Raw genomic sequence first — 10,839 nt, 5'->3', positions numbered from 1 at the left:
AACGGCTAATGTTGGCTCCGTGTAATTAGTGCTCGGACCTTTGATAAACCCTTGCGCGCACTGGTCCGTTCTTTGCAGTTCTTGATTTTCTCTGGTGATTTCTGAAGCTAATTTATTTTGGGCGCGCCCTATGGTGAGCTACGTTCTTCTGTCAGAGAGCATGATTATTTCTGAAGTGTCAGAGATTAGATTTTATAGTGCGTGTCCTCTCGAGTACGTGTAGAAGTAGGTAAATTCATTTTGAATTCAGTGCTAAAACAATCAATATTTTCGTAAGCGATAAACATCAACAGTAAGAAAAATAACATTTTTGTTTTTCAGTGTGTCAAAAAATAGAGCGTTTCTCATAAGTGTAACTAGAATAACTATAAAGAAACGGAACTAGACCAGTGCGTTGGATTTATAGCAACTCATAGGATTATAGCCAGAGGGAATTGCCCCCAAAATGGAGGTGAAAGTTGAAAAAGTTGGACAGCTGCTGAAACAAGAGACAAGAGGTTTTCCCCCCACTGGACCCCATTAAATTTGCCATGGAAAGTGGGGGGTATATCTTAGCCCAACCTAAGGGAGACCATGTTGGAGATGAAGATATTGCATAAATGTAGACTACATTTTATTCTCTAGAATAAGGGTATTTTCTAACAGGATCCGGAGAATACTGACGAATGGACGAGGGGACATAAAGAAGCAGGACCCTGTGGGATTTACCCGTGAAGACAGCTGTGTTCTGCGTACTAATAACGATGATAAGAAACGGTGATAATTTGTCCATTGCTCTGCTATAACCTCGCAGAGCAGCAGCAGTCATTTATTTAACTATTCATTTTGTAGAATTTCTCAACCTCTCGCGTTGAGAAAGTCCCAGAGAAGCATTTCCAGCCGTGATATATATAGATATATATATATATATGATATATATATATATATATATATATATATATATATACTATATACGTAATTATATATAAGCTTAAACATACTTCGCCACTCCACTCGTCCATTCAAGATCCTTTCTGGGGAACGTCTTCAATGACATTTCCAAGAAAAATAAAAAAAGCGTATTGTTGAACAGCAGAAGCAGTTTCAATCATTTGCTGTCAGTATAATCCACGCTTGCCTAGAGTAAGCAATAGATATGATATCAGTTCCTGGTAGCCGAACTGATAAGGAAACAGCAATGATAAACCAGGCGCATCATGTTCACCAGAATTGACAGAAATTATTTACAGGTGGTGGATTCTCACGTCCTTGAGAAGAGCTGCTTGATAGAATTATCTACTGAAATGCAGAGGCAATTTAGATAATAGAGTCTACAACGTAAAAGTCCTATGTAATACATAAGAAGCAAGCTTAGCATTTTCATCAGGGTAAGAGAGTTGATGCTCTCAGGTTTATATTATTATTATTATTATTATTATTATTTATTATTATTATTATTATTATTATGCAGAAGATGAACCGTATTCATGCGGAACAAGCCCACCGAAGGGGCCACTGACTTGCAATTCAGGCTCCCAAAGAATAGGATGTTCATTCGAAAGAGGTAACATAAGGTAATGAGAATTACAGAAAGAAGACATCACCTGTTAAAAGATAAAACTTAAATTAACAAATTAATCAATACATATATAAAAATGCAAGTGAATTATTAAAAAATACTAGAAGAACTGTAACAGGGCAGTAATGCATTGCAACATGGCTTAAACTTCTGAAGAAGTTCCAACTGCACGACTTCCTCAGGGAGCCTGTTCCACAGTCCAGCGGTGTGAGGACTCAAGGACCTCTGGAACCGAGAAGTTCGACAGCGAAGAACATTTACGTTGGAGTGCAACTTACGGTGATAATATGAGGAAATCACATGACAGCGGTGATGATATGAGGAAATCACATGACACTCTTCAGATCTCTGAATTTTGTAAACAACATTATGATTATTTATGGGACCTTTCTCTGCAGGGATCCCAATTTACATGTGACCATTCCGACAATCGCATTTTAGTACTTCAGACTCATAGATCGGGGAAGGTTTTGATAAGCATTTTCAATTCAAGCACTTTAATTAATATTGATTACTATTATTCCATAAAATCTCATTCAGTTGAGTTCTGCTGTGCCTTGGTTTAGTGATTTTTATTTTGACTTAATCTAAATATCATTTTTTAGTTTGAACCGTTGATGCTGCCGAAACATACGTAAAGATTTCCCGCAGTTTCTATGGGTTATTATTATTATTAGTATTATTATTATTATTATTAGAGGCTCAAGTCAGTTGGATGGATACATATTATCATTCTCGTAGAAACGAAGTTCTTTTCCTGTTTGTCTTTTTTTCTTACTGAATATCACCAAAAGAAAGAGAGGAAGTAGACAAGAACTCGAAAGCATTCTCCATTCTTGCAGGCCTCGAGAGCATCCAAGGAATGCATCGTCTGCAACGAAGACTTCTCCGAAGCCTCGCACTGCCCCAAGATCCTGCCGTGCTTCCACTGCCTCTGCGCGCCTTGCATAGATGCCATGATCGCCAACGGCTGTAGATCGTGCCCGATCTGTCGCAAAGACTTCCGAGCAAAGGCCGCCAGTGAGCTGGGGACGAACTTCAACCTGCTGTACGTCCTGCAGTACGTGAGCGAGCTCGAGCAGTCTCGAGAATCGTCGTCCAGTCAGAAGCTGAACGAAGAGAGCATCGCGAATTGCAGAAGAGCGGCTCGGCACCTGGACCACGCCATGGACTGCATCGCCGGTCTGAGGGCCGCCGCGACGCTCGCCGACGGCAGGTTAGACGCCGTCCTCGACGCGCTGAAGGAGATGAAGGCGAGGAATGGGAAATTGTTGCGGACTCTCTCAGAGGACAGCACCAGGATGCAGACGCAGGCAAACAGAATTGCCGATCGAGAGAAGTTCTTCGTGGGCTTGGGCGAGATGATGGACACAGGGATGGGGAATGTTTCCCCTCGAAGTCCCTCCGTGGAAACTGTCAAGAAATTGAACACTGCCCTCAAAGGACTCATGGAGGATATGAAGAGCCTTCTGAATGACTGGGAAAGGAAACGCTTTAGTGCCCAGAAGGTAAAGACTGCTATAGTGATATTTAATTATGAAAAAAAAAAACATTTTGAAATTACTTGTATTTTGGTGCGTCAAGTGTTTGCTTTCTCTTTTTGAGAGCGAAAGAGAGAGAGAGAGAGAGAGAGAGAGAGAGAGAGAGAGAGAGAGAGAGAGAGAGAGAGAGAGAGAGAGAGTTTGTGTTGTAATAAATTTATTACATGTTTAATATTCGAGCAACACCATCAGAATTAAACTCATTATCAGTAGGAAGTCTGATATTATTATTATTATTATATTATTATTATTATTATTATTATTATTATTATTATTATTAACAAGCTTCCACAGAAAACAAAAAACAAAGGCAAATGATAAACAAATAATAATCGTAATGAAATGCAAATAAGTGTTAATATAATTGTATGCTGCCTTGGTTACAAGAACATACAGTGGTATTCCTTAGGTCAACGGTGCCTTTGGACAACTGGAATTCTACTCACATTAGTTCTTGAATGCTTCTGTAGACAAATGACAAATCTCATTCATATTTTCTTCCGGGAAATTATTATCGGCCTCTTCTCCTTTCTACGAACAGGACATAGAGAGAAGAAAGAACGCGATCGACGTCATAGAAGAAATTTTGATGTCCAGTGAGAGAGACGAAGGGATATGACGAGGTCACGCTCGAAGTGTTCTTCCAACTCGAGATGTCCCCGACGAAGTCGTTTTCGAGGTCGTCCTCGAAGCTGATGTACGTCCTTCTTGAGGGACCTCTCTCGCCACAGGAGGAAGGCGTCTATATAGACGTCATCCTTGAGTGGCGTGACTGCTAACGTCTCTCGGGAGATCACTGTTGTGTTGAGGAGGTCATCCTCGAAAAGGACGTCAGTGAAGAGGTCCTCTTCGAGGGAAAGCCCTTATTGCTTGGAAAGATGCCGCAGAAGAGACTACCCGTTTGAACGCTTCTTTTGCTTACTATTGTAAGGTTATGAACGCTTTCCTCAAACCTACAGTGTTCTACTAATATAATTCGTAATGTGTGTATGTCGATCACCTTTTTTCGTGGACTGTGTATGTCTGTATCTCAACTACTTTTCGTGACCAGTGATTGTAGAGTAACTTTTTTTCTATAATAAAGGTTGTACCACCCTCCATTCATCTCTTTCTTCCGTCTTGCTGTTCACCCCCCGCTAACAATCAGTTCATTGTGCAACTGCGAGATTTTCCTCCTGTTCCACCTTTCAAACCTGCCTATACCCTCAATGTCCTTTCCAGCTCTGAATGACCTCATAGGTCCCCGTGCTTGGCCTTGGCCTAAATTTTATATTCCATTCCATTCATAAAGATGACCTCACCTATGTGTATTAGAATCATCCTTTTCGTGACCTATGATTTGTGATAATGAGGCAGTCAGGTCAAGTATTGGGGCACTCTGGGCCATTCGGCGCTGAAGACAGTGACAAGAGGGGGTTTGAGAGGTTGGACTGCCACACTGACAGCCAGAAAATGAAGGAGACGGAGCACAAGGTTCTAAAAGTGGATGGCATCTCTGAGGTGATTTGCTTTGTTGAATTGCCAACAGTATTACTTCTGTTATTACTTTGGAGTGGTCGGAATTATTGTATGAATAGTGTTTATATAAATATTGATTAATCATTCTTAGTTGACGCCTAATAAAGCAGGAGTTGGGGCTTGAACATCTAAAATTATAGTAGATTCACATCAACCGTTCATTTGATGTCTAGGCCAGTCCCTTACGACGCTCCTGATTGGCTGTTGACAAGCCAATCACAGGGCTGGAAACTCTCAGTCTCCCGAGAGAGTTCACATACGCAGAGGAACCTTACACCCGACTAGGACTTCGCATTTCTGCATGGAACCTCTTTCGGCGACGGATAAAATACGTTACATCCTTCAGTGGACTTCCAGGATACATCTGTCTGTAAGTAACTGCTACGTGAAGCCGAGATCCTATGGAGAGCTTAGTCTCGTCAGGTATTTGTATACAAAGCTGTCCAGGAGACGAACTCGGCGGATATTAAGTTGAGTAGTGACATTTATCATTGTAATATACATACATACATACATACATACATACATACATACATACATATATATATATATATATATATATATATATATATATATATATCTATATATATATAATATATAATTAAAATATATATATTTACTTATTTTACGTTTTAGTGTACCTACCCATCAATCAATCCCTACCTAATGAAATCCTGAGTACCATTTAGTAATGAAATGTAAATAATATCTTAATTTAAGAGTCCTTTTAATTATTAACCATTTTCGGACTACTGTTGGCCATAATGATCATAGATTTTTTTTATGGTCACCGAACGTCTAGTATTATTTTCTCGAGCTCTAGATTTAGGACTCTTTCAGAGGTCTTAACAATGGAACTTGGAGGAAACTCCAAAGTTGCTCAAGAAATAATAATAGCCCAATCTCGCCCACTGGCATCCTGGCTTCTTATATTCATCTTGAAGAAATTAATCATTACACCGCCATTTCCAGGCAAAGTCATAGCAGTTTGAGGATAGCCATTGCAATTTTGCAGTGTTCTTTTTGCATATTTCACCAATCTGCACACATTCATCGTGGTACCAATCACCACCTCCTTCACTATGATCTTTCTTGCAAGAAGGGCAGGTCACCCCCAGAGCTTTTACTTGCTGTAATGACTAGTTAACCCTATTAATGGGGGTAGGACAGTGTTATGAACAACTTCGCCCATAATTTCACTGTTTCACTAGCAGCAACATCATTCTGTTGTTGTTGTTTCAGTTGTGCTCACCCGTCCCCTTCCGTTTTTGCGTCGTGTGAATCGTTAATGCTTCTCGCTGTCTTTTTAGAGCATTTTCTTCAACCCAGGTTGGGGGCGTTATATCGTGAAAACAAGATTGAAGGGAATTTATATCTTCGTCCAAATGAGCTGCTTCACATAACCACAGAAAGAACAGCAGAAGAGGTCGAGTAGTCAGATCTGGCGGGAGCCCGATGCAGATAATCTCTCCTCGTAGATAATTGTTTCTATCTGGTTTCCTCGTAAAGTTTAGATACTGATTTAAAGCGTATTTACTTTTTTTTTTTTTACCTTGTCCTTCGTTCTTCCCAACAGAGAATCTGCTTCATGACCTGTTACTCATCTAAAGCAATTAGACGTTTAGAGGTCGCCACGATTGACTTGCAGTTGCTCAGAAACTCGGCATATTTCATCATCTGTCGCTCTCTTACGTGAGCGCAGTTTATTATCTTGCAGTCAAGGAGAAGAAGAAGAAAAGAAGAAGAAGAAAAAGAAAAAGAAAACGAGAAACGAAGAAGAAGAAGAAGAAGAAGAAGAAGAAGAAGAAGAACGAAGAAGAAGTAGCAATGTCTGACTCTTCGTCTTGCCTGGTCCAAGTGATATTGTCAGTGACGAGCGTACTCCCCTCCTTGACGCAACTCCGCAGCGTGCAACTCCGCAGCATAAGTGCGTCACTTTATATTTTTTTCTTTCTAATCATATTTGTAATCGATTCTGACCGGTTTGACGAAGATGAGCGCTTGAAACCTGGCTCTGCCAATAATTTAAGTGTCACATTAGAGGTGCTTTGCCCATTCTGAACTTGAAACAAAAACAAGTTTATGCGCAGTTTGAATCGTGTCGCTGTTTCTGGGATCGTTTCAGTCCAAACTGGGCCCATCTGTTTTGAGACACGTCGAAATCAAAACGGGGTTGTTTTATCCTTTAAGAACCTTTTCAGTTCTAAGTTTCGTCCGTTTGAGCAGTGGATTTAAAGGGGCCGTTGTCTTCAATGACAGAAATTGCGTCTGGGATCCTCATTTCAATAAGTCGTCCGTGACTCAGTTTATCGCAGTTTCAGTTACACTCTTCAAGCTCTCAATCTCTTTATTGCCATCTTTATATTTTACAGATTTTTGTAATTCTACAGAATAGTTCCGCACGGACTGCAAGGAACGTAACCGCAGATACGACATACACTAGGGATTGGGGCGTCCAATGTATTTCGCCGTGTTTAGTACTGGCCCCCGGGGGTTAATTACAGTCGTCCGAATAAATATTACTTAAAATTCTTGTTCAGGAGGTAAAACTGCATAGAAAACCGCATCTGCCATAGTCTAGGCCGCCTCGGAATAGTACTGTAGATCTACCCAGATTTTGTATAGGATAATCTAACGTAATAAACTATTAATAGAAATATATTCATGTTTCTTGTCTCAAGGAAGCATCGGTACAAGCACTCGGTAGCTTTGACCGAGATCTTTGCGTTCCGGACTAACTGCTCCTAACCGGATAGAGTTCTCAGCCCGAAAGTTCGCTGCAGCTGTGATGTGATGCGGGTTACCGTATATGGACGCAAGCAGTAGGAGGAGTTGCTTCCTGCGCCGTTATTTGTAGAAGCGACTGCAAAGCTAACAAGGTGCAGTCGACGGTGAATAGTGAAATATATCTACGAGATGATGCATGCACATAGCAACAGCAATCATGATAACACATATTTATTAATACTAAATAAACATCTATCTACCAGGTTTGGACAGTCTTGGCTCATTATATAAGCATGAGATACACTTTATTCGCCAAATGGGCAGATAGATAATAATAACAATAGTAAGCATATTATAAAAGATGCATACATCACAGTTTCAACTTTGTCGCCAAATCCCTTACGTGTACTGACTGACATGAGATGACAAACCATCAGGTGTCCTCATGTAGTGACTCACACTTACAAAATATCAGGTATAAATGCCTGGAGGTATTTTCGATAAAGTCTTTCGATAACACTTTCAAGGCCAACAGAAGCAACTATTGAGAACAAATGCGCTTTTGATACCAAAATTTAACAAAATCAAGTGTGTTCAGCAATTAATACTGTCTATGATCTTGAGGAATAAACAGCTCCCGCCAGTAGGGACAGGCACCACAAATCGTGCTGAAGCATTCATTTATCGTCCTTGTTTGGAGTATGCAAAGTCACAGGAACGCGTGTGTTATGGTACTACGTCCCGAATCGCAAGCAGGAACTCTTACTCGCGATCGAAGCATTGTATTCTTTTTCTCCTTCTCTCTTTTATTGTGAAATAACCAGGTTGTCGTGTGATGAGATGGCTTAGCAAATTTCGAAACCGAGCGAGGTTATAGATGCGGTCATAAGGTAAAAGTACAAATCTTTATTTGAAGAACTATCAAGCAATAATAATAACTCATAACAATGTTATAATAGTCAAATGTGCTTGCTTTGTAACCTCGTCCAAAACTATATTGAAGCTGCTCACTAAGAGAGAGTTGTAACTTGCATTTAGCAATGTTATAGTGTAAGATTTCTTTCGAAGTATAACAAAAAAAAGAGCATAGTTAGTAAATAGAAATGTATTTGTGGGCATAGATCCCATGATCATCATATATTCTTTAATGTACTCGAAAATTGGCATAGGGTCGTTGCAAGTTAATCATCTTTTGCAGTCATGACTTGTCGCCATTCACAAGACGAATTCGTATTATCCAAAGCACAAAAACTTCCATCGCACCCTCCATCCTAATCTTATCATTTTTAATAAATCTTATCTTCCGTAGTTATAGGTACATTCCTTCGATATGTCATACGCTATCAACAGCATATCGCAATTTTATTGCAGGAATTACTGGCAAGACCCACACTCCTCGAATCTGAGAATGTCTCTGCCTTCGTCATCACAAAGGTAAACTGTTGACGATAGTTGGATAATACTTTTCATTATGTTAAGGGTCGGTAAAAATCTAACAACAAACAAAACGAAAGTTTACGATAAAGGCTGAAATAGCCCACTAACTGCATATTATTTCCACAGTTCAGAGGATGATTTCTTCAACGGCGAATGGATCAGAAAGGCCACGGTTTGGGAAGAGTGCTTCGAGTTATGTAACAACTTGGGCTGCTACCTCATCTGGTATCAGCTGGACCTCAGAAGCAAAGCTCCGCTTGAAGAGGCTCATGTGAGAAGGGCCCTCTCTCTTCTGTACAGGTTAGTAAGCTGAGAAAAACAGTTAAGTTTCAGTTTATGATGATGGCTGGACATAAAAACAAAAACTGCCGTTCTTTGCCTTGGAAAGAAACAAGGTCCATGCAAGATTTCGTTTAGGTACTGACAAGACAACACTGAAAACCAAATGGTATATCAAGAAAATATAACAAGACAAGAATAATCCTACTTCAGAATGCAAAACGTTAGTGGGTCCATTATGCTGAACTCTCGACTACCGAATCGGTCCTCGAAATTGCTGGGAGGGGAGGGGGGGGGGGAGGGGGGGGGGCGGGCAAATTATGTGGAATTTCAGGAACCCAGTTCGATGATTTTCAGGGGAGGCTGCATTTTTTTTAATGAGATGACCTGGTGAGACATAATGTTAACTTATTTACTGTGTATTTTAATAATTTACTTTTCATCTCTGTATTAATTAATTTGTTAATCTGTTCTTCCGTAATAGGTGATACGCTTTCCCCCATCATCTTCTGTTACTTTTTTGATAATGGAAGCCATATTCTTTGGAAGCCTGAATTAACGGCTTGTGCCGCGAGAATAAGGTTCATTTTTTGAGTAATAATATTCATGCTAAGAAATTCACAATCTCGAACCTCATCAGTGTTAACGTTAAATTGCAAATCGAGAGAGAGAGAGCGTAGTTTTCGGAGGAGCTTTTAAGAAAACGACCCTCTCGTAATGTAGTTTATTTACTATATAATTGTGGGGTTTTTATTACGTAATATCAATATTATTTCAAATACAGAATTTAAGAGAAACTTTTCCGTGACTGAGCTACGATAGAACCAAAAGGCCGACCAGCGTTTATACGTCTCTTAAACTGTCTTATTTATTATATTCACGCCTTACTAATCTCCTAGTTGACTGAGACTGGCAGTAAGGTTAAAAAAAGAAAAGGCGTAAGTTAACTATAGTGATAAAAACCTGCAAACTGACTGGTCAGAAGAATGCCTGTACTAACATGGTAGTTGCGTGCTGTCAGGTAAGCAAGAAATTCCAATATGTCAATAAGTAGTGATCTCTGAGTTATACGGAAGAATAAATTGGTGGTACAGCAATAGAGTGAAACCATCCAACCTGCATATGCTGGTTTCGGGAGGTCCTTTGAACAGGTCAGCTGTCTAGTCCTGATGAATATAGGGTGTATTGCTGGGTTGCTTGAAAATGCTAAGTATGGCAATAAAAAGCAAAATGCAAACAGTACAACTCTCATGGAAATCAAATTCCACGAGACGAATTCTCAGCTTCGTATTGTACAAAAACGCAAGCAGCCACTCCCTCGCGGACAAAATATTCCTGTCGAGAACTTAGCCAGAGAGAGAGAGAGAGAGAGAGAGAGAGAGAGAGAGAGAGAGAGAGAGAGAGAGAGAGAGAGAGAGAGAGAGAGAGAGAAGAGAATCGGCCTCAAAATGAGAAACAAGCTGAGCTTGTCATCACCACTTTGAACATGAAAAAATATCAGTATAAATCCTATTCAAGTGATGCCTGGGGATGTTGTTGACTACTTTTATCGTTACTAGCAACATTCACAGTACAGGTACTCTGTAATTGTGGCTGTCCAGTTGTCCTACGTTCTGGAAAGAAAGTGGCTGTCAAGCATATAAAGTGATCTGAAAGAAATTCAGACGTCCTTGGGCAGGGTAAAATAGAAGATTGATTTCATTAAACTGTCGTGGCTGTTAGCTCTGAATTTTAAATTGGAACAGGATCTCACTGGAGAGGTCAAACCAAAATATTCTT

General features: G+C 40.0%; 1 protein-coding gene and 1 long non-coding RNA gene across 4 annotated transcripts in view; both read left to right on the top strand.

The window, feature by feature from the left end:
- Positions 1 to 6,208, top strand: LOC135197069 (uncharacterized). 2 transcript variants are annotated; one of them, XR_010310548.1, is made up of 5 exons: positions 1 to 133; positions 2,401 to 3,066; positions 3,641 to 4,599; positions 4,791 to 4,987; positions 6,194 to 6,208. It is a non-coding gene; the product is annotated as an uncharacterized LOC135197069 (long non-coding RNA). The 2 variants fall into 2 exon arrangements; XR_010310547.1 differs by having other exon boundaries at positions 3,641 to 4,987.
- A 219-nt stretch (positions 6,209 to 6,427) lies between these two features.
- The window catches only part of LOC135197062 (uncharacterized), a 6,331-nt gene continuing 1,919 nt past the window's right edge, over positions 6,428 to 10,839 (top strand). The window contains exons 1-3 of one of the 2 annotated variants that reach the window (XM_064224008.1): positions 6,428 to 6,544; positions 8,716 to 8,778; positions 8,908 to 9,081. In XM_064224008.1, coding sequence (XP_064080078.1) covers positions 8,753 to 8,778; positions 8,908 to 9,081 — 200 coding nt within the window. In that variant the 5' untranslated portion in view covers positions 6,428 to 6,544; positions 8,716 to 8,752. Of the gene's footprint in view, positions 6,545 to 6,647; positions 8,235 to 8,715; positions 8,779 to 8,907; positions 9,082 to 10,839 lie in introns of those variants that run through there. The other variant, XM_064224009.1, reaches the window with a different exon arrangement.

Source organism: Macrobrachium nipponense, chromosome 18 (genome assembly GCF_015104395.2).
Source record: "Macrobrachium nipponense isolate FS-2020 chromosome 18, ASM1510439v2, whole genome shotgun sequence".
Classification (NCBI taxonomy): domain Eukaryota; kingdom Metazoa; phylum Arthropoda; class Malacostraca; order Decapoda; family Palaemonidae; genus Macrobrachium; species Macrobrachium nipponense.
The sequence above is the reverse complement of the archived record's forward strand: the minus strand, read 5'-3'. Positions and strand labels throughout refer to the sequence as shown.